The 23,972-nt window shown below is 52.1% G+C and overlaps 1 protein-coding gene across 2 annotated transcripts; it reads left to right on the plus strand.

The window, feature by feature from the left end:
* Positions 1-3,494: 3,494 nt before the first annotated feature.
* Positions 3,495-15,080, plus strand: KRT72 (keratin 72). 2 transcript variants are annotated; one of them, XM_035002017.1, is made up of 9 exons: positions 3,495-3,959; positions 5,535-5,749; positions 8,502-8,562; positions 8,931-9,026; positions 9,683-9,847; positions 10,480-10,605; positions 13,247-13,467; positions 14,087-14,121; positions 14,890-15,080. In XM_035002017.1, the coding sequence occupies exons 1-9, from the start codon at positions 3,495-3,497 to the stop codon at positions 15,078-15,080; spliced, it is 1,575 nt and encodes a 524-aa protein (XP_034857908.1). The 2 variants fall into 2 exon arrangements, with proteins under 2 accessions (XP_034857908.1, XP_034857909.1); XM_035002018.1 differs by lacking the exon at positions 10,480-10,605.
* Positions 15,081-23,972: the final 8,892 nt, after the last annotated feature.

Genomic DNA, 23,972 nt, shown 5'->3' on the forward strand with positions numbered 1-23,972 from the left:
CTGGGATGGATGGTGCTGGCACAGGTGGGCCAGGCCGAGCCAACAACCTGCCTTTGGCTTTGACAATGTAATGCTGGCACATTGCCATAAGCCAGATCTGGCCGTACACGATACTAATTATATTTTGTTCGCCTTCATGTTTTTCAGGAGATATTGTAAATCTGTTTGGATTTGGGAAATGTTAGTCTATCTAATGGTGAAATAGAAAGAACTTGTTCTGTGGCTCTTAAAGCACATTCCTTGAAACCCTGGTTCCTATAAGATATTTGGCCAAAAAGAGGGCTCTATGGTCAAACAAAGGTTTGGGAAACCCTGGATTTTTTTTTGTGTGTGTGACAAGAACAACACTTTATTTCTGATTCTAGAATCAGCCTACCTCCCCTTTCTTCTCTAGTTGTTTTTTTTTTATTTTTTATTTATTTATTTATTTTTAAAGATTTTTATTTATTTATTCATGAGAGACAGAGAGAGAGAGAGAGAGAGAGGCAGAGGAAGAAGCAGGCTCCCAAGGAGCAGGGAGCCCAATGCGGGACTCGATTCCAGGACCCTGGGATCATGACCTGAGCTGAAGGCAGATGCTTAACCATCTGAGCCACCCAGGCGCCCCGTTTTTTTTTTTTTTTTAAAGATTTTATTTATTTTTCAACAGAGAGAGAGAGAGACAGTGAGAGAGGGAACACAAGCAGGGGGAGTGGGAGAGGGAGAGCAGGCCTCCCGCTGAGCAGGGAGCCCGATGCGGGACTCGATCCCAGGACCCTGGGATCATGACCTGAGCCGAAGGCAGACGCTTAACGACTGAGCCACCCAGGTGTCCCTCTAGTTGTTTTTTAAATAACTCACCTATACACTTGATCTTAGCCAAAAGGCCGAGAAGCGATAAAATAACTCACCTATAAAAACACTATATGCTCATATGAGAAAATTCAGAAATATTAAAAAGTAGAAAAAAAAACCCACCCTTATTTTTTAATGATCTCACTCCGCAGTCACTGTCTTTGGAAAGCACTGAGTTTTGTAGCATCCTTTGGTGCAGCTTTCCTAAGTGATCCAAAAGTGATGGATTTAAAAAGTCCTGCAGTACGAGGCCTGCTTCATCTTTTTTTTTTTTTAACCCAACAGGGAATCCATCCCCACACTTTTTTCCTACACGATACCTATTAATCTCCTAAGAAGCAGTGTTCCAGGGCAACTGAGAGCCAGATTCAGCACAACATGTTCGCAAATCCTTGCTCAGAGGAGCCATCCGTCCATCCTTTGTTGTTGAGTTCTGGTTTCAAAGGGTGATGTTTGTAGCTTTGTCTCCTAATCCAGGGGTTGCTTTCACCCAGAACTAATGGCAGAGGTAGTCACGGAGCCCAAGATGACCCAGTAAGCTGCTGTCAGAGGCAGTTGCCAGGAGAAGCCCTCCTCCCAGGCCTCAGCCCCCTTTTGATCTGCCCGCATCCCCACACATCCGATGCCTCTGAAACCTGGACGTGCCTCCATACTGGGTCTCTCCATAATCTGTAAGAAAGGTGAGCCTGGTGGTTCAGGAATTCCTGATTCATCCAGCCAGTCAACCCCTCACAGGAAGATAAGAAAAGGTCATCCTCCCTGTTCCCTGACCCTGGGCAGAAGTGGCTTGGTTCCAGAGGCAGATTCTTAAGAAGTTCCCAGAAAAAAGGAGACTTCAAAGGCTCTCTTTGAAAGGCAATCCTATATAAGTTTCTCCTGTTTCAATTTAAATACTTCCCCACTTTTCTCTTCTCAAGGACCAGAGTTAATAAACTCTCTCTCGTGCTTGTGGGTAAAAAACGGGCTAAATTTATGGGGCGTAGGAAGCAACCTCATGAAATAATGGGAAGCATAACCTTGAGCTTCTTGAGGGGCCCGCTGGTCACCCAGCTTCACTGACGTTGCCTCTCCCCTCTCCAGAGGGAATGGACCACAGTGTCTCCCCTGAAGCAGCATAGAGAGCCCACCCTCTTTCCCACCCGGGACATTCCAGACTCTTCTATCTGTTCATCTGTGGCTGCTGCCATCTCTATCACTCACCAATGCCCCTACAGCCTCGTTCCCTGTGGGGTAAACACCTTGGCTGGTATTACGCTCTGTGATTGGTTCCAGCGGAGACCGTGTCACTTAATTACCCCCAGGTGCCATCTGGCCACCCCAGGAGGGCTCTAAGGGGAGCCCAGGCCCCAGGGTATAACTGAGGGACAGCGATGAGCCTCGTCCTAAGCACCAGTCTGTTTCACACTCATCCTGAATGTCCCTGGTGCCGAGGCTGGGGCTGAGCAGGGGAGGGAAGGGTTAACCCAGGCACCTATTAATCTGTTGGTGGAAATGGGACACACACCCAGGACTCAGACAGACTGAGAAATAAGAGTGATGAAATAGGATGCTGCCTGCGTACCAGAAGAGCAGTATGGGATGGAGCTCTTCTGACAGAAGAGGAGAATTAAAACAACTGAAGTTGGAAAAGGAAATTGGGTTAGATCAGAAAAGATACTCCTGAGCTTATTTGGAATGAAGTTCGAGAATCTAGTTCTTGATTTTTCAGATTGGAGGCATCTTCCTTGGCCCTTCTCAACTTGTTCTTAATACTCAGTCACATTTTGATCCAGAATCAGAAATGCCAGGGTAGCAAATGTCCTGATCAGGGGTTCCTTGGATGGGATGAACGATCCTCTTCTGCAATTAAAGAAAAAGAACAAGAAAAAAACTCAAACCTCATGAAAGATCATCTTCCTATACCATCTCCTCCTGCCCCCTTCCCTTCTTCCCAGTTACTATCTCCCTCACTTTTATTCCAGAAATGTTTTTCTGGAGAACTCCATTAGCTCTGGCCCAAAGAACCCCTGCCCACCCCTACCGCCCCCGCCCCCGACCCGGCTCTCACTGGCCTTAACTCCCTCACTGTGTCTGGTCTTCCTCAACAGATTGAGAATTCCTTGCAGATAGGCCAGAAGTCTCTACCCTCTGGGACTTCCTTCCAGTACTCAGGACAGAGCCGTCCTCATCCAGAAGTCGGAATATTTTTAATCCCATTCCTGTCTTTCTGAAACAGAACTGACCTGGACGTCTGCTCCCTTGTACCACACCCCTCCACCTCATCGGGGTGTCTCCCCCACCCCCAGCCAGACCCACTGGAAGCTTTACCACGGATCTTGGCCCTGATAACCCCAGTAATTGGAGGGCAGCAAGTGGAGATAAGGTAGCCAAATTATTATAATGCAGGAGGTAAGCAAAGCAAATGCAGGTTTCAGGGCCATTTTATAGGGGATTCATGGGGCGTTCAGGGTGGGACAGACAAAAATCTCAGGGAGGGGTGGTAATTTCCTAAACGGAGAACCCGAGAGGCCCCGTGTGGCTAATAGATGTGCGCGACCTACAAATTAGGCTGCCCGCAGCCGGCTATTTAAGGGGTTAGGGGCGAGCGAGGCAGGCCAGCAGAGCCGCCCTCTGCGCCCCCGTCCCGCCTCCGGTCGCGCCCCGCAGCCCGTCCCCGCAGCATGAGCCGCCAGGTGCACCACCGCCCCGCCGGCGAGCGTCCGGGCCTCAGCGGCTGCTCGGCCGTCATCTCGCGCCGGGTCAGCGCCAGCTCCGCCTCGTTCCGGGCCGGCGTCAAGGGCACGGCCGCCTTCGGCAGCAGGAGCCTCTTCAGCCTGGGGGGCGGCCGGCGCTTGGCCCTGTGCGCGGCGGCCGGGCCGGGCGGCGCCTACGCGCTGGGCCGCTGCTCGGGCTCGTCGGGCGGCGGCCGGCTGGGCGGCTTCGTGGGCACCATCTTCGGCAGCGCCGGGCTGGGGCCCGCGTGTCCGTCCGTGTGCCCGCCCGGCGGCATCGCTCAGGTCACCGTCAACAAGAGCCTCCTGGCCCCCCTCAATGTGGAGCTGGACCCCGAGATCCAGAAGGTGCGCGCCCAGGAGCGGGAGCAGATCAAGGCGCTGAACAACAGATTCGCCGCCTTCATCGACAAGGTGGGTCCTCAGGCATCCGTTTGGCCCCGCATGGGCCAGGGTGCCCAGGGGTGCTCGATCTGCCACTGACAGCCACGCGAAAACTTGGGCGAGCTGGTTACCTTTTCTGAGCTTCCCTTTGCTCATCTGTAAAATGGGCACAACAGTGGCTTTTACCCCACATGAGGATGGGAGGATGATTTGGATGTTTATAAAGGGCTGGAACAGTGCTTCAGTTTTCCCTTTGGGGACAAGGCCCTGGGCTGGAAGGGGGTGCTCCAGAGGGAGGAGACGTGTGGAATGGCCCTCTGAGAGTTCTCAATAGCAGACAAGGAGATGGGGACACATATCCAGGACAGGAGCACCAGAGGGACACTGACCTGGGAGTATCACAAGACATGATGCTTGGTGAAGGGGAAGGACTTAAAAGGTAGGAAGTGGGCTGGCGGTAGAAGCCAGGAAGGTTTCTAGAGGAGATGAGAGAAAAGGACCAGAAAATTGAAGGGTGGGGCTGAGGAGAGAAGATTGAGAAGGAGGGCCTGTCGAGTTACGCGTGTGCGTTTTGTGTGTGTCTGTGGGGAGAGGGACATGCAGGGGGTAAAAGGGAAGATGTCCCTGGTGACTCAGAGGCAGTGACCCAGAAGGGTGGAGAGGAGAGAAGGAATAGGCTTCTGTGTCCAAGCCGGGGCAGAAGATCTGGACCCATGAGTCACAGGGGACATAACCCGGATGATAGCTGACATTACTCAGTGCCTGGTGCTGTCCTAAGGGGTTCTCATATATCAACACATGACCCATGATTCTGTTATCATTCTGCCTTGCAGATGAGGAAACCAAGACAGAAGGAGGCTAAGAAACATGCCCCCAAGTTGATAAACAGCAACAGCAGACTGTGTGCCTCACCCCTGTGCTCGGGAAGAGGAAGGGAGGTAGTTGGAGGCGAGGGGGCAGGAGTGGAAGAAACAGAATTGCTATCCCAGGAGACAGGGCTCATTTTCCTCTTCAGAATCTGTTCTTCCCCCTCATGTTTCCTTCTCTCCCTCAAGCCAGAGAAAAGGAAGAAGAGGAAGGCTAGCGTGTAGCAGAGGCTTGAAGTTTTTGAGTCCAAACGTGTGAGACCTTTGGTCAAGTATGCAGGAACCTTGTAAAGATGTGATAACCAGCCCACTTTGAAATGAAAACCAAACCAACCAACCAAGAGCAATTGAGGTTGCACATAAGAGAGGACAGGTTAACCACCAGAGTGACTTTCCATGCCATTCCCCCATCACTGTTTCTCCCTTGCTTCCCATCTTCCTTCACTCTGAAAACACCTGCATTTATGACAAAAGAAGCTACCTCCATCACGTGATAACTCACGGTGGCATTTACAGCATTGCTTAAACCTACTTCTTTGATTTCTTTTAGACTGAATCTTGTTTCTTGTCTTGGAGACCCAGATAGGCATGTCCCCCTGGCTGAATCCATTCTCGGATGAGGCTTGCTGTTTCCTGCCTCCCACCGTAGGATGACTGTGTCTGATTTTGGGGGCCCACTCCCCACTGTTGAGAGGCAACAGCATGGGGATTCTGGGCTATGACCACCTTCGGGTCCCAGGTGCGGTTCCTGGAGCAGCAGAACCAGGTGCTGGAGACCAAGTGGAACCTGCTACAGCAGCTGGACCTGAACAATTGCAGGAAGAACCTGGAGCCCATTTACAAGGGCTACATCAGCAACCTGCAGAAGCAGCTGGAGACACAGACAGGCGACAGGGTGAGGCTGGACTCAGAGCTGAGGAACATGCAGGATTTGGTGGAGGACTATAAGAAGAGGTGAGTGGAGAGGCAGAGAATCTGCCACTGGAGGGTCTTGATTACGGATGAGGTTTTGATTTAGAGTCAGCATTTTTGCCTTTTTCCATCCTTTGCTGATAACATTTGTTAATTTCTTTTTCCATAGGGGAGGGAGGGAGATCCAGACAGGTTGAGACTTCGGAAGAGAAAAGATCTATCCAGAGTGGTGCCCTGAATTGTCTAGGAAAAGGTGTGCCCAACTTTTAACGTTGGAAATGGAGAAATGGGGACAGGAGAGTTGTTTCAAAACCAGATGGACAACGCAGATGGCTTTGTAGCTCCTCCTGCGTGAGGTCTTCCATGGGAGTACCTAGAACATGAGCCATGACACCAATCCCAGAACAAATCCTAAAGCTAAGCAAATAAGAGTTTTAACAATGTTTTTCATGTTGAGGTATATCTGTGCTGCTGAATCCCACCATTAAAGAGAATGATTGAAAATGTACTTGGAACCAGAAGTAATTTCTCCCCAGTTTGAGCCAGTGAGGAGAATATGACACATCCTGGCTCAGTGTGATCTGACATTTTGGAAGTTTGCTTCCAGGTGCCAGGATTTCTAGGGAAAGATAACTTCTTCCACAATTCAAGGGGGTAGAGAGATGGTCAGAGCTGAGCGATTTCTCTTGCTCCACGTTCAATCTGCCTGGCCATCCCTATTCTGAACTACCCCCAAGTGGAACTCTGCCCTGAGTCCTGCATGAAGTCCTGAGGGAGGAGGTGGCATGGTCTCTGACCTCGGAAAGCACCCAGATTGTGGGGATAGGCTTGAAAACCACTTTCAGAGAGCCCCCAGGAAGTGAAATGAATACAGTGTGAATTGAGATTGAGTGGCATTAAGATGGAAATTGCAGCCCAGTGGAGTTTTGAGCAGAATTCTAGGAAAAAAAGAGGGGTTTCCAGGCACAGCCCAGATGTCCAGGTCACAGGCCTCCAAAGGCCGTGCTGCCTCTGGAAGGCCAGGTATTCTGGAATTACCACTCAGTTGAGTTGATGATGGCTGAGCCTCCTGATCCTCTGTGGACTTCAGTTTTAATATTTATAAAATTCAGAGACTGACACCTGCCTTGCCGCCTAAAAGAGCTGTTGAGAGGGTAATGCTGATAGTAATGTATTAACAGCTCTTCAAAGAACCAAAGTGCTAGGCAAATCTAAGGCATTGTTTCCCTGATGTCATTGGGATCCTAGCTTTACTAGCTTTGTGACCTTGTGAAAAGTCTTTGCCTCACTTATAAACTTGAGAGATGATAATGATAGAATCTACTTGATAGGGCTGCTGTGGGATGAAATGAAATAAGGAAATGAATTAGGAACTGTTATAAAATCCACCTAGCAACAAACTAGAGGTGACATCTTGTATAATAGGTTATTGGAAGCATTTAAGATTAAAGTGATATAGATTTGATATAACTAATACATCTATGTTCTAAGATAAAAATTAACATGCACTTTGTTATGGTTTAACTTTTCATTGTGCATCGTAATGTATTTTGTAAATCACAAGTTATTGATAAAGCCAAAAGTACTAAAAAGGCATTGTTTTTCTTTATAAATGTGTGTGTATGTGTATGTGTATGCTCTGGTGTTTGGTCTCTAGAAGTAAATGATGAAAAATTATGACACATGAATGTCATTAATTTGATAGCCATAATGACCAAACTTTTTCTGTGTGTTTTATGAACTAGAAAGGTAGGCTAAAAACTAGTCTGCAACTAGCATATGCTCTTATTTGTTAACAGGAGGAAGAAATATGTAATCCTTTCTGAGATAATTAGAGATAATGATAATTATAATAGAAACAACTCTATCATAATATAATTTGATACAAGGAAGTATTCAATTATCTTTTAAATAACACACCTGGAATCTGAGATAAATCATATCAACTGTTTTCTGTGTGTTCTATCCAGTGCAACTAACACAATCCGGCAGTCTCAGAAACTGTTCCAGTCGCATTTTTAAAATAACCCGCGTCACTAACCTGTACCGTCATCTGACAAGGCTTTTCTCCCCTTGGCAGCCAGTGGCATGCCTTAGGAAGCAGTAAGAAGCTGAAAAGGATAGCTCACGTTAAAGGATGCAGAAGAAAGCCATTTGCTAGCACTAATTATTTCTTTCCAGGGCTCTCTTTCATTTCCCTACACAAATGTCCTGTAATACATTCCTTGACAATAATAAGAGATGGGACAGTGAGGTCTGTAAGTGATCAATACTCCATCTCCTTAGTCTACAATGTATCTTCGTGAGGAACATCCCAGCCTTATCCAGACATCCTGTTTCTAAGACCTTACTTCACCTGGAACAGAAATATATATAAAGAACAAGTAGAACATACAACTTGAAGGTGGGGATAGTACTTGTTTGGTGCCTGGGAGGTTTTGCGCCCTGGGCTAATGCACTGTACTAATGTAGGTACTAATGTTGCTTTCACAAGGGAGGGGTGGTTGTGAAAGGGAGGAGGGATGTGGAAGCCCATCACAGGTGCATTCCCAGGCAGATGCATTGTAGGGTAGGTTACATGGGAACTAAGGAGCTGCACATTGATTCCTTTAAACCTATTCTTGTCAAGTCCCCTGTGGAAGGCTGTGCATGCCCCAAGGGTACCGGAATCCCAGAGTGTAGGCCACTGCCATGCAGCTCTTGGCACGGAGGAGCTCACTGACTGCTCAGTGAGCCTTTGCAGAACTGAATTATCCCAATGGCAACGCCACCTCCTCTCTTTTGCCGCACACAGGTACGAGGTGGAGATCAACAGACGCACAGCTGCTGAGAATGAGTTTGTGGTGCTCAAGAAGGTAAGAGGGGAGCAGGAAGGGCTGGAAGAAGCCTCGAGGGCTCCCTGAGTGCCTGACACCGCGATGTTGGTAGGCTGTAGGTCACTCAGTCCCTTGGGCAGGGGTTACTGGGGTTCTAATTTCCCAGCTCCTCTAAGTCCCCTTGCCTGGGATGCATGCTGCTCCCAGAATTGGCCAGCTTGGAATCCAGACATTCGGCACACTTTTGGCATGGCCTTTGCCCTGCCCGTTGGTTGGTTTGCTCTCAGCAAGTGGACCTCCCTGGGAAGCACAGGGTGAGGAGAGTGGTGAGAGTAGGGCACCCGAGGCTCCTTATGGCAGGGAGGGAGGGCAGGGGAAGGCAGCCAGCTCCTCTCCGGATCCCCCAGGACGTGGACGCTGCCTACATGAACAAGGTGGAGCTCCAGGCCAAGGTGGACTCCCTGACAGAGGAGATCAAATTCTTCAAGTGCCTCTATGAAGGGGTAAGGATTTCACTGAGCTCTCCTGTGTGGTCTGCTCCTCCTATGAGTGGCTTCTGGCCCTCAGCCTGCATGGACGTGTAGACCAAAGGTTGGCAGCTCCGTGTGGGCTTTGAGGAGGCCATGATGGAGAAGGGTTGATTCCCGTCCTCCAGGGAGTCACAGTCTGGTAGGGAAAACAACCTGTGGATGAGAACAGAGGAAGGTATAGTGAATTCTGCCTGAGCTGCCGGGGAAGGTTCCTGGGGAAGGATGAGGAAGATCTTGGGGGATGCTGAGAAGGGCCCAGGTGCAGCCTGAAGGCGCAGGATGAGCAGTCTGAGCTGGGTCACGTATGAGGGGCCTGGAGAAGGGAAGGGGGTCGGCGACTCTGGAAAGGCTCTGCAGGCCACCTGAGGAATTCAGACTTAATTCTACGGATGAAGGGTGGCCGTTGCTGTCGAGCGTGGGGGAGGGATGGGAACAGTCCTGAGTGCAGGACAGAGAGGACAGTCCCACGCTGGGGCGGAAAGCCCGATGCATTCACCTCACTCCCAGCAGGCGCTTGTGGGCTCTGCTGAAGGTGGAGTTCAAACACCGCGGAAGGGCAGTGAGGGATTTGCCAGGGCTCCCCTTGTGGAGACCCTCTAACTGACTCCACCTCCCTAACTGTTCTCCAGGAGATCGCTCAGATGCAGTCCCACATCAGCGACACCTCCGTCATCCTGTCCATGGACAACAACCGGGACCTGGACCTGGACAGCATCATTGATGAGGTCCGCACCCAGTACGAGGAGACTGCCCTGAAGAGCAAGGCTGAGGCCGAGGCGCTGTACCAGACCAAGGTGGGCTGCGTGCCAGGTGTGCGGAGGCCCGGTGACCTCAGCCGCCTCTCTCTCCTCGTGCATGTGTGCATGTGTGTGTGCTGTGTGTGCATGCATGCGTGTGGATATGGGGATATCAGGCTGGGTTGAGACCTCCTTTGTCTTGGAGTTGCGCCTTGTGGAAATGCCTCCCTGTGGTGCTGGGAGGTCATCCACAGTCTTGGCGTGTGTTGGGGGCATATATGGGCTTAGCCCTTAGCCCTTAGCCCTAGCTCTTGCTGACAGCAGAGGCCACACCAGCCACAACACTGGGAAGACTCTGATACCGTTTCTGTGGGTAATCCATCCATCCACCTTGGCTTTTCTTCACGTTTCCCACTTTGTCAAAATGAGGACAGGAAATTCCAACTCCACCGAGGCTTTCACATTTGTGGGCCTGAGGATCCTGTTGAGCTGGGTCAGGGCCTTCCAGTCCAGAAGGGAAGGGTGGTCTCTCCCCCCCCCCCCTTCCCCTTCCTCTCTCCTCCCTGTGCCTTTGTTGCTCAGGCAATGAAAACAGCGTGTCAACCCCCTGCCCCCTCCCACATTCAACACCCTTAAGAGGTGAATTCCCAAATGTCCTGTGCTCTTCTTCTCTCATCCCCCAACCTCAGACCCAAGAGCTGCAGGTCACCGCAGGCCAGCATGGGGATGACCTCAAACTCACCAAGGCTGAGATCTCAGAGCTCAACCGCCTGATCCAGAGGATCCGCTCAGAGATAGGGAATGTGAAGAAGCAGGTGGGTTCCATGAAATGAGTCAGCTAGCAGGGTTTTTGAGCATCAGAGGTATGAGACTAAATATGGAACAAGAACAAGACACAGCCCCTCTTTAGGGCATGTATAATCCATGAGGAGAGAATAGCCTGAACCCACATAGAAGGACGAACCATTTCACCCACTGTGCAGCCTCCTCCCTAAGGAGTCCTGAGTGGCCAGAGCAGAATGAAGATCTCAGCGAAGGCTTCCTGTAGGAGGTGAGGCGGGAAGAAGAGGGGGACGGGTCCTGGTGAGGGAGCCAGCAGGAGCAGGGGGTCCAAGGTGGATACTGCATGGCGTGTGTACAGGGAGGAGACGCACCTACCCTAAGCAGAAGTTTCGTGATGACTGGGGTGGCAGACGGCAGGACACCACCGTGTAGGACGGGCAGGTTAGGGTCACCTTCGAAGCGGGGCAGTGGAGTTTAGACCCGATGCAGTAGGTTAAAAGGAGCCGTTTGGAGGTTTCACGTGATGGATCCGTGCGGAGGAAGGAGAGCCCAGCCGTGGAACTTAGAAGAGGGGAGGAGAGAGAGCCTCCTACGCTCGGCTTGGCCAGGGCTCTGCTCTGTGTCTGTCCATCCCCATGGCTGTGCTGTGCGTGGTGGCCTGGCACTGAGCGACCCCGTGACTCTGGGTGCACTATGGGTCGCCCCGGTGTTCTTGAAGCGTACAAGCCCATGAGTTTCCCAGAGTCTGTGGAGCCTGGCACAAAGGCTCCGAGCTTCCCGGACAAGTCAAGTGGCCCTGTCCCCTCGTCCTCTTCTTCAGGGGCCCCTCCCCGCCCTGCACACACACATACACCACGTGCACGCATACACACGCACACACATCCTCTCCTCTGTGCACCCGGCTCATGGTAGTGGAAAGAAAAAAAGACCACTTAAAAAGGAACTCATGGTGTTTTCATTTAATCAAGTTTTGCATAAATGAACGAAAAACACAAGGTGTTTGAGGCCGCCCTCAGTATCTGATTATATTTATCTGATAAAATGCTACGTGTTCACGGTTGGGTGAGCTAATCACCAGAAGGTGACTTTGTGATCAGAATGCCACCAGGGAGGTCAGGGAAGATGTCCTCCATGGGGAGCCAGTGGGGGTCACTCTCGATGCTTGGTGCCCATCACAGCTCTTCTTGAGGGCCCAAGCCAAGGTGCTTTCCTGCCCTCTGGCCTTTCCACCAAAGAAGCTCATGGTTTCACCTGCAGACTCTCTTGGCATTCAGTGATCCCAGGATCCATGTGATAATTGTTTCCAAGGACGTCCCAATTTCATGCCTTTGCACCTCACGCCACATTCAAAAGACCCAGGAGTCTCCCTGGCTCACCTGCACGACCTCGGTCATTTGAAAAGGAGCAGAGCACAGTTTGATAGAATTCAGGTCACAGAGTGTCTGGCCACCCCCTGAATGATTAGAGCTCCACAGTCCCTAGGATGGGACATGGTCTTCCATGGCCAGACAGCTGGGTCCTAGGTGTCTCCACGGAGACTGTGAGCCACTCACTCCAAACACTGTGGGTGTTTGCACGGCTAGGGGTCTGCCTGGCAGAGGGCGTGGCACCGGCTGGACAACAGTCTAGAATTCTGTCTGGCCTCGGGATCAGCTGCTCTCCTTGGGGTGAAGCAAATTTCACTCCAGAGGAAGGGGACACACCAGAAAAGAGAAGCCAGATATTAAGATCCACCAAGACCTTGGCCAAGTGATGGGAACACACGCCCAAGATTAAAAGACTCAAGAAGCCCCTGGCAGCTTCTCCTGGATGCGGCACAGAGCCCCATCTGCAGCTTTGTACTGCAAGTTGCCTTCCCACCTCACAGCAGGTGTCTGTAAGCGAGTGGGACCTGCTGTTCACAAAAGTATCTTTTGAGGGTGTTGCCCCGTAGCATGATTCTCTGTGGAATTTTGGAGGCCAGACTCCATGTGGCAGGTTTATTGGACAGAAATTTTTTTTTAAAGATTTTTTATTTATTTATTTGACACAGAGAGACACAGCGAGAGAGGGAACACAGGCAGGGGGAGTGGGAGAGGGAGAAGCAGGCTTCCCACAGAGCAGGGAGCCTGATGCGGGGCTCGATCCCAGGACCCCGAGATCATGACCTGAGCCGAAGGCAGACGCTTAACGACTGAGCCACCCAGCTGCCCCTGGACAGAAATTTTCTTAATAGGAACTTTATTAGTACTCTCCTCCTTTCTCTCTCTCTCTCTTTTTTGGTTTTTGTTTTGTGTACGATTTACAGGATCTCTTAAGACAACCTCTACACTGTGGGGCATAATTAAGCCAGTCACCCCAAGACTTTTCGGCATTAGAATCTTGCAGCAAGTGTTACAGACCAGGAGGGAGAGGACAGGGGCCACATGCCCAGGAGGCTCCCCTTCTCGGTGCCTTTCCTCCTCTCTCCCAAGGGAGGGAAACGCCATCTTCATGTGCCCATGCATGAGCGGAGGTGAACTGTGGCTGGAGTTAGAAGAAGGACAGATTCATCGCTAGTGATGCCCAGAGGTGGAGAAACTAGGAGGACCTCAAAGCATTTACCATCAGTCAGGACCAAATGAGAGGAGGTAGTCTGAGCAGGATCTCAGAACTGTGTTCTGACTCAAAGCACTGAATGCATTTGCCCCTTAGTGCTCCAACCTGGAGACAGCCATTGCCGATGCTGAGCAGCGGGGCAACTGTGCCCTGAAGGACGCCCGGGCCAAGCTGGACGAGCTGGAGGCCTCCCTGCACCAGGCCAAGGAAGAGCTGGCCCGGATGCTGCGCGAGTACCAGGAGCTCATGAGCACGAAGCTGGCCTTGGACATGGAGATCGCCACCTACCGCAAGCTGCTGGAGGGCGAGGAGTGCAGGTTCGGGGCCAGATTATCTTTTATCTGAAGCAGTTATCTCTCTGCTTTAGTAGGAAGACTGAAGGCAGACAGTTTGGTTCTGTTCAGGTCCTACTGGGTAAAACCTTACAGGGAATGGGTTTGACATAGTGCAATAGGAAAGACCAAAGTTAGACTGCAGGAAGGACTGAGTTGTAAAAATCCCAAAGAGGAGGTGGGAGAGGAAATTTTGACATCAGCAGCTTTTGAGAAACAGAGCCTCCCTGGCCCTTTGTGCTGCATGCTTAAGGGTGTGAGGCGGGGAGGGGCAAGATGGCTTCCAGGAGTCAGCTAAGTGCCAGGTCACTCTGGCAAAGCCTGGGACCCGGCGAGCAGGTGAACTTGTTCGTCTTAATTGTGTGAGACCACTGGCGTGACTGAGGCGAGCAGGGCCACGATGACCCCACCCACCAGATCACCCGGAGCCACTCTGAGGGATGGAGAAGTGAGCCTTCCCAGCAGAGGTCCCGCTGGGGTGTGTGGGAGGAAGGGAGGCTGGGATGGGGTGCAGTGTGCGTTCTGAGGGGCACCTCTGTGAGCCCCCGGAGAGATGCAGTGCTGCATTACAGAGTGTTTACCTGCTTTTCCTCTTTCTTTCCAGGATGTCTGGTGAACATCCCAGTTCCGTGAGCATCTGTAAGTACCTGCAGGCCTGGGTTCTGTGCGTGGTCACCTACCAGAAGTCTGAGCTTCCAATTCCATGACACTAGAGAGGGTTCAGGAGAGACTTAAGGGCAGCAAGAGGGGGCTGGTTTTAGTCACCGATGAGAAGCAGTGATGGGAGAAAAATAGCACCATGAAATACCAATGTACAGCCTATAGAAAGAGCAAAGGATACCCAACAGTGTATAATCCAAAAACCTCTTGTAAGAATGAGGCTTACTGGCCATGTTGTATTTCTCTTGAGGCCAGACCAAAACCAAGGCTCCAGCTTGCAGTAAGAGGGACTGGGGGGTGGGCGGTCGGAGGGACTGAGGGCGGGGTGGTGGAAGCGGCTTTAACAGACCTTCTGCAGACTGAAAAGCTGGAGACGGTGCAGGTGCAGGTGCAGGCGACATGCTGCTCCAGGAGAGGGGGGGGCTAGGCCTGCAGCCCCTTCCGTGGGGCCAGTGCCAGGGGCCTCCGTGAAGGGCCTTTGGTCATGTGGCCCATCCTGTGGGGGAAGTTCACGGACAGAGCCTGCTAAGGCTCCAAGTCTGATGCTGGTGGAGGGACACAGACTAACGGGAAAATGTCAAATACATGGGGCCAAATCCTTGAGAAACGATCCGTGCTGCCGGAAACGTCCGAGGACACTGGAAGTACCCAGCGAGGGACTCTGTCCCCACGGGGGAGGGCCTCGAGGGAGTGGCCGGGATGCCCCAGGAAGGCCTGCAGCCCCGCGTCTTCTCTCGCCCACTGCAGCTATGATCAGCAGCACGGGCACGGCGGCAGCAGGGGTTGGCTTCAGCATGGGCTTTGGCGCCTCGAGCAGTTACAGCTTCAAGCCTGTGGCCGTGGACGTCAAAACCAAAGGGAGCTGCAGCAGTGAGTTCAAGGATCCCCTGCCCAGGAGCTCAGGGGGCAGCTGTGCAGCCAGGAGGGCCTCGAGGTGAAGGGCTGGCAGGGCGGGCGGTTGGCTCTGTGAGCAGAAAGCTGCAGGGCCCAGCTGCTCCCCCTGCACCCTCCCCCGCCCCGCCCCGTCCAGACCAGGAAGCCCTTCCTCTGTGGCCACGATCCCCGCACCATCCCCTCGCCCTGTGGTCCTAGGCGGTGCCCGCTGTGAGGTGGGAAGTCCAGTCAGGGGTGCTCCCGGTGACCTCCTCCTTGGCCGGTTTTCACTGGCTCACCCCCCCCCCCACCAGTGCAGAGATTACACACCTACGTGGATGTCTCCCTGCGGCCAGGTGTGAACCCCTCTGTCCTCATGCCGTTCTGGGGCCTTGGCGGCCCAGGGACTCTCTTTGTCCTCTGCTTTGGGTCATGTCCAGTTCTCTGCTTCTCCTGCAATAAACGCTCAGTGCCATGGGATTCTCAGTGTCGAATGTGTTGCCCGGAATGTCAACATCCACAGTGCCCCTCTAACTTTTCTCCATCTAATTCTTGCTTCCCTCTGGGTCTCTGGCTGGGCAGGAGTCTCTGCCCTCTGGTTCTGGCCCGGTAGGGACAGTTGAGATTTGTTACTGACATGCTTCTGGGCAGGCTCGGGGCTTCCCGGGCACTGGGCCTCCAGTCCACACAGTGCGAGGCGGGCATTATCACATTGCAGTGAGCAAGGAGCCTGGGCACGCCGGGATGGGCAGGCATGGGAGCTTCGGGGTGTCTTCCCCCTTTGCTTCCCAGAAGTGCCCATGGCCCCACACTAAGTGCCTCTTATTTCCAGAGCGGTCAGTCCCTCTTTTTCCTTACCCTCCTCGCTCTCCTGCCAACCCACTTAAAACTGCTCCCCCACAGAGGCCCTGCTTTCTTCTTCCAGCCAATTCTTTTCCACCCCAAAGTCCGAGGCTTGCATGCATAGCTGCTTCTGGCTGCGTCCGAGTCTGCCATGTGTGTAATAGCCGTGCCCCGACCCAATCCAGGCACTAGGAATAGCAGAGTAAATGAACAGGCAAGGTGTTGTTCTCAGAGAACGTACAGTCCATGGGCAGAGGGAAAATAAGCAACTAAGATAATCCATAACCCGTGGTCAAGCGGCGATTCCTGCTCTGAAGAGAAATTACGGGAAGAAGGGTGCTCTCTGAGGTGCGCATGGGTTTTTGCAAGGGTGTTTGTGCTCTCAGAATCCGTTCCCACAGTCGGCTTGAGCAAGGTGCTGAAGAGGAGAATCGTCAAGGGCGAGACCCTTCCAAGCGTGAGCCTCATTCGAGGGGGGCATTCAAGGTGCCCGTGACACTTTCTCCTCCCGTGGCACCCCTAGCCTCATCCTCCAGTCTTTCTTCCAGCAGGCCAGGAATTTTCACGCCCAAGGACCTTTGCCAATAGGATTTTTCACTTGCAGGTGCCCAGGCCCCATTTACTGCAAGCCGGCTCATCCTTCGTGGCCCGGCTGAAAGGCCACCTCCCCTGCTCATGCTTTCTCTGGTCCCTCCAGGGGGATCCCAGCAAAGTCACTGAGCATTAAATGAAAGGAAACATTAGAGCTGGTGGCCTGACAGTTCTCCCCGTCCCCTCACTTTATAGGGCCTGGATAGTTCTCACTTTATAGGGCTCTGGATAAAACTATCCAGAAGCCTGGATAGTTCAGCGCCCTGCTCAAGTTCACAGCCCCACACGCCCGTGGCGGCGGTCCCAAATCTGCATTACAATTGGTGCTTCATTTTCCTGGTGTCCAGATAGCAGCACATACGTCTGTCCCCTCGTCTCCCTCCCAACCCCTTGTCCTGGATCCCCAGTCTGGCTCACAGCACTCAATATACATTTGCTGCAAGAATGCATGGCTTAGTCTAGCCCACCTTGGCTGGGAAGAAGGAGCGAGGGGTATATACATGTGTCCTGATGACTTGGCTTGTGAGTGATGAAACCCATTTGTGTCAATAAATTCGAGTTTTATATACATCCATGTATATGCCGTGTATATAAACTGGAACACTGGTTCTGGACACATGCTAAACTGGACCCTCAGATGACAGGCATAAGCCAGGACTGTCTCAGGCAAATGGCCCACCTGCTAGCATACTGGCTGAGTGTCATATGCTTGGCCTCCAATCCTGGCTCTTCTAAAGGCTAGTTGTGGCCTAGTGCAAGATCCTGCCCTTGAAAATAGGATTGATACAAGCTGGCTCACGCACTGTTCTAGGCCACTGACTCTTCTGAGCACTTTATGCCTGGCAACTCAATTCTTCCAGCAATCTGATGGGTATTATTGTTATAGGTGCAATTATAATAATGCACATCTCACTAATGAGAATATTGAGGCTCAGAGGGGTAAAATAAACCACCTGACGTCACCCAGTAAATGTCAGGGTTGGGAGATGAACCCCAGCCCAATTGCAGAGCCCATACTTCCAGACAGGACACCTCATTACTGACAAGGTTCTCATCATAGAGGAGTGTTGAGAATATGGAAAGGGAGAATGGGAGTACAGTTTATAGCCAATAGATATTAGTTGTTATTATTTTTTTATTTTTATTTTTATTTTTTTAAGATTTTATTTATTTATTTGACAGAGAGAGAGACAGTGAGAGCAGGAGCACAAGCAGGGGAAGTGGGAGAGGGAGAAGCAGGCTTCCTGCCGAGCAGGGAGCCTGATGTGGGACTCGATCCCAGGACCCTGGGATCATGATCTGAGCCAAAGGCAGAAGCTTAACGACTGAGCCACCCAGGCGCCTGATATTAGTTGTTATTATAATAATTATTACTGACTTACGTTCAGGGGCCTTCTTTGCTGGCTGTGCATTGGTTCAGGACCCATCGATCCACAACAGGACTGTGCCCAGGGACCTGGCTGGGAGGGGCTGAGTGCAGGAAGGAGGGCACTGGGTCTTCTCACAGAAACCCATTCCCATGCAGTCACCAATTGCTAACTTCTAAGCGGGAGAAAGAACTCCGCGCTTGTGTAGCTTGTGCACACTCTGCCCTCTGCCATCAGCCCGAGGTACTGCACCTCCCCTCCCCGTGGCCCTGGAGGAAAGACTTCCCTGCAGTGCAGAGGGTTTGGGATGATCTTGGACAGGCTCTGTGCCCACCGCAGGGGCTGCCAGCTGGAGGAGATGCCGTTTCTCTCCCTAGCATGCCCAGGCTGGCTTCAGCAGCTGTGTTGCCCAGGCCCTGGCTTCTGTCCCCTCCCTCTCCTCTCGGACCTCTCCTCTCACAGGGGGTGGGGGATACGGGGGCTGCCACTGCCTGAACCTCCTCACCTCTACTCAGAGAACTTGGGGCCTTCAGACAGCTCTTCCTTAATGGGCACTGGAAACCTTGGTGCTGATCCGGAGGTCCTGGGACTGAGACCCCCATCCGTCAGCAATACCCTCCCAAACCCCACCTGCACTGTGTGCAAACCTCTGCCTACTACAAGAAGGCCCCCTCTGAGATCTCTCTCTCTCTCTGTCTCGGTAGATGATACAGGCATGAAGGCACTGGCAAGGCACAGCCAAGGGGTAACAGAGGAAAGAAGGGATCTGAGCTAAGCACAAACAATTTGGGAAGGCTTCCAGGGGGAGGTGGAAAAGGCATGAATTGTTAGAGACAGGGAGCATCTTAAAGACCTTTTACATCACATTTGGCAGTGGCTCTGAAATTTCAGCTGCCCTTTGCTGGCTGGCTGCCATCTTTCTTCCAGTGCCTCCCCCACTTCTGCCACCTTCGGGATGACAACTGCTCGTAGGACAATCACTTTCCTTATGTGCCCTCCTTCAGTTCTTACATTCATATTTGGCAAATGCTGTCAGAACCACCAGAGACAATGAGAGCCTCTCCTCTCCTGTAAACCACTTTCCATGGCCTTGCCCCTCCCCGCCCCCTGGTGTGCATTCACACCACATCCCTGTGTAGCTGTGGTCCTTCTCAGGGGCTTATTGCTGGAATCCTTCCTTCTTGCTTCCAACTCATCCATCCATCTCCAGGAGGGCCTTCAGGGGCTCTAAATCCTTCTTGCTAAAACTCCAGACACAGGGGCGCCTGGGTGGCTCAGTCGTTAAGCGTCTGCCTTCGGCTCAGGTCATGATCTCAGGGTCCTGGGATCGAGCCCCGCATCGGGCTCCCTGCTCAGCGAGAAGCCTGCTTCTCCCTCTCCCACTCCCCCTGCTTGTGTTCCCTCTCTCGCTGTGACTCTCTTTCTCAAATAAATAAATAAAATCTTTAAAAAATAAATAAATAAAACTCCAGACACAGCATCAAGTTCCAGATTAAAGCTGTTCCCAACTCATGACCTAAACCGTAGCACAGTGGATCTGGGCTAGAGGGGACTTTCCTGCAGGAAGTCACCCTGTGTGTAAGGACAAAATTTGCAGTTGGCCAGTTGAGAATTTGTTTCTTTTGCCACTTATCACTGTGACCTGCGCAACTCAGTTTTCCTGCTCCTTTGTTTTCTCATTCATAGAGTGGGAAAAATAAGAGTATTTACCTCGCAGGATTGGTGTGAGGATGAAGTGAGTCAAAATGGACCAAGCAAGCCCCCAACAAGTGAGCACTTCATGTTTACACCTGAGGCGCGGCTGCCAGGCTAGCTTCCCGCTGGATTCCAATCCCAGGCCAGCAGTCCTTCCCCATCTCATTCCCCTTGGCCCTCCCAGCCCACATCCATTTCTAGAAGGTTCTCTCTCCCATGGCTGCTGGTCCCGCTCAACTCTCTCCTTGGCCTCGGTTACGATGTGCAGCCCCGACTCAATCCATACTGCCCAGCTGTTCCTTTTCCCGAATTGGGGGCCAGTGTGCCCCAATCTCCGGTGTTTACTGGCTTCCACATCCAGACTGCTTGGGTCCACATCCAGACATTGTGTGCCACTGTCCCCCACTCTCTGATCTGCAGGCTCATTTCACAACCAGCCTTGTGAACCCACAGCTGCGTGTCATACCTAGTAGCCTGGCCATAAAGTCTCACGTGCCTCATGGGGGCCCGTGACCCCGGAGAGATGGGGACTTGGTCTCCGGACCTCCTGCTCTAGAAGGGAGGGTTGACAGCATCTTACAAAGGGGCTCCACTTGGGTGTCAGCTGTGACTAGAGCCCTGACCCCAACCGCAGGTGCTAACGCTGAGCATCATCTAAGCCCCACCTGCCTAAGCCTCTATGTCCTGGGCAGGCTGGCGTCCTGGAGGGCGGGGCTTAGGGCCCCCGAGGGCACGGTAGCCAGCAGGTAACTCGCCCCTTCCACTCAGGCTGGGGCTGGATGCAAGTGCCTTTTCTGGAACGCTGGAGGGCTCAGTTCAAGCCCCTGCCTGCAGCCTCTTCCTGCACACTGTCTATGCCTTGGCCCCCTGCCCTCAGGACCCACCCATTCCTCTCTACTGACCCAATCTTTTCCAGCTTCCTTTTCTTAAAACACCCACTTCTTATTTCTTGTATTTCTTTCTAAACATTCCACTTTTACACTTTTCCTCCCACCTCCTACATTGCCTGTGGTCACCCAGGCCCCTTAGTGCTTCGGTCCTGCCTGGATTCTTCTCCCCTTCTCCTGTCCCTTTCCCAACTCCCTTCCCCAGGACTCTGCAGGCTCAGCTATGATGTGGACACAGGGAAGGGGGAATGGCCATCCCCCCCACACCTGAGGCAGGTGCTACCCCCAGGCCCAGCCCACCACTCCTGATGGGGGTGGGGATGGGCTCCCCCTCCTCCCCGTTTGGACAGGGCTGCACCGTGCTCCGATGGGAGATAGAGAGCATGTCATTAGTGATGACTGGCTTAATTACAGCCCACCACACAGCCCAGCTTGTTTGCTTTGGAAATGGGCAAAGGAAGAGGCGCATCAAGCACCCAGCTTCACAGTCATGATCAAAAGATTAAGGCATTTCACTTCCCCCTAGCCTCTCCATTGTCTTTCAAAAAAAAAAAAGAATCAGGCAATAAGGGGGGCCAGGAAATACTTTCCAAACTTCTTCCAGAAGGGGCTGGGTGGAGGGGTCTGAGGTAAGGAGATGGAAGTAGTACAGGAATGGGGGCCTGGTGGCATTTTGAAACAAGCAGATGGAAGAAAGTGTGTCCTTCCCAGAGCAAGACTGCACTTGTCTGCACATACCTCTGTGCACTGGCGCTGAGAGGAAAGTTCTTGGGATGACTAGGTAGGTGGTGGGGTGGAGCTGTCGAGAGTTCAGAGAGCTTTCCTTTCTAAAAAGAGGGGAAACAAGCTACGGAGTACTTGATCTACACTAAAGGGCTAGGGGTCTGTCCAGCTACCGAAGCCTTAGGGGCCAGAGCACAGGGAGAAAGAAAGCGACAAGAATGGAGGAGTTCAGTGAGACACGGCTCTGGGATGTACTGAAGGCAAAAGGATCCTCAGGCTGCGAACATTGGACACCAGTCTTCAGGTCCCTAAGTCAGAGGGAAGTAAGTAGGGCAGGACAGAGTTCCCAGGGAACAGAGCCCAGAGTGGACAGAGGTGGGAGCTGAGATACCACCCCCTTCTCCCAGGGGCTCAGAGAGGAAGAGACCCAGGGCACTGGAAGATAGACAAAGTTCAGCCAGCCCTGGAGGAGCAAGGGAGAGCTCACAGGGGAGCCAGGACATGCCGATGACCCTCCCCTTGGAAGGAGGGGGACTTCTGGCCACAGGCTCCAACTCACCTATAAAACATGAGCCCATCCTTGAGATTCAGGCAAGCCACCCCTTGCTGTCCTGAGGGCCGTGAGGGTTGTGCCCAGCACTAGGGCCTGGTGAGGGGGCAAATGGGGTTGGAATCCAGCTGTGCACCCAGGTGAGGGGCTGCATCTGCCCAGAGGAAGGGGTGCCTGGAAGGTTAAACCGCTCTGATGCTTTCCTCTTGAAGAAGGAAGGCTGAGTCATGCCATTGCTGAGCTGGAGATGCTAGATGCTAGAGGAGTGGACGCAGGGAAGACCCTTGACTCAGAGAGGGGTGTTTGTGGAGGGATACCGAGGAGTGCCCGTAGAAAGTTCTATGAGACTAGCAGTGGTAAGCGAACCACCACCAGGTTTCAGCTCATTAAGCATCCTCTGTTAAGTTTCAGTGAATAGAAGCTTACTACCCAATGTCGTCTATACTAATGTGGCACCAGGAAATAGGAGTTTGACCATGGTGGTGGTCTGTCTGGGATTTCACTCCGCACAGCACCTTGTAACAGAGCAAGCATTTAATAGGTGAGTGTGGAATAGAATTTAAACTGATGCCATCCAGCTCCCTGTTCCCTTACTAATCTGGGGGAATTCATACTAACACGTGTGTGGGGGTGGGCTGGGGAGGGGGCCTAGCAGAGGTAGAGAGAGACCAGAGCATTGCTTGGGTATTGAAGTTTTACAGACTGGGGGAGATGTCAGTTCAGTAACCCCTACACACTACCGGAGAACTTGCTACTCTATACAGTGTGATATGGAGGATGTTAGCATGGTCCACTGTCTAGGTGTTCCAGAGCTGTCCAGGTGGTAGAACTTAAAGGGAAACCTCTCAGTCCCAGGCAAACAAGATAGTTGATCCCCCTACAAAATGGTCTTGAGCTACTCCCAATCATCCTGTCTGTGGTGCTCTCCCTCATGTTCTGGGCCCCTTCTCACTAACACAGAACTTTCTGCCTCACTCCCTCCACAGCACCTGCCCCTCTGCCTCCAGTCCTACGTCTAGAGCCCCAGATTGCCACAGCGGGCTGTGCCCCACCTCACAGGTGCATGTCCCATCTGCTGTCGGACTTGATGCTCTAGGATGCAGAGCATTTCATGTCAGGGAGGGGAAGGATGTCGGGAGGGGGTGTGGGGAGCATGGGAGAAAAGCAGATGAACTCTATTGTTTGAGCTAGCTGAATGTGGATGAGGGTGGAAGAACAGCCTCCTTTCAAACTGGTTCAGACAGGCTGAGAGTATTAGGTTTCTGCACTGAGCTCACTTTCAAAGGGAAATCAGAGAATTCAGTTTCAAGTCCTTCCCATTTCTAAGGTGCTGTAGTTTGTCCCCAAGTCTTGTCACCCCAAAGTTAGCTCAAGGATCCTTCAGGTATCTTCGTCTCTCTATTAATGATCTTTATCTACAGAATGCTGCCTCCCTGGACTGTGTTGAGGGGTAGTCAAAAGGCCAATAGACTAGAGAAAAATGGCCTTCGGTATCCATTCTCAAACCAAGCACCCATGACTTTGGTTATGTCCATTTGGGATTATTCAAGACCCTGCTCTAAATTTACCGCCAGCGTGGTGTGCCCTGCAGAGTGACACTCTTACCCTCCAGGAGCATCCTTAGCCAAGAGGGCAGGAGATTGTGGTGCTCACAGGCTCAGCTCCCTGGGGGCTCCCTGGGATACCTGTCTCCTTGACCTGATCTCATGCAACACAGACCCTGTTCATTAACCTAAAATGTGAAGTTTCTTCTCCTCTTTACCCTCACATGATTCTGCACTGTCTGCAGGGAGGAGGTGTCTCAACCTCCTCCACCATCTTTCTCTCATGCCCCTGTGCAGCCCAGCCCGCCTCCCAGTTCCTCACCCCACCCCAGAAATTCCCATGTATTTTATTCTGATTTTTTAAAATCTGAATTCCAATAACTGCTTGTCTGAGTCACTCGATCCAGTGCAAGCATGTGGAGTGAAACCTACAATAAGACGAACAACAACAAAACAACTTTCACACGCTTATGTTTTGTCTCCACTCCAATTTCAATTTCTTAAGGGAGGAGAGTGTCTTAGATGTTTCTCTGTCACTGTCCAGCATAGAGCAGTACACACAGTAGGCGCTCAATTTTATAGCTGTTGAATGACTGATCTCTTCAGGCCTTGGGACACCCATTAGTCCAACGAACCCAAAGACTGGGGTGTGGAGTGCGGTGACTGATTAGAAGGTAGCCAACACAGCGAAGGTTGGGACTGCTGGAGATGCCACGGGGTAGGCAGAGACAATGCCCTGCAGTTCTGTCCTCTAGCA

The sequence above is a fragment of the Mirounga leonina genome, unplaced genomic scaffold, assembly GCF_011800145.1.
Source record: "Mirounga leonina isolate KUSES-001 unplaced genomic scaffold, KU_Mleo_1.0 Mir_126, whole genome shotgun sequence".
NCBI lineage: Eukaryota > Metazoa > Chordata > Mammalia > Carnivora > Phocidae > Mirounga > Mirounga leonina.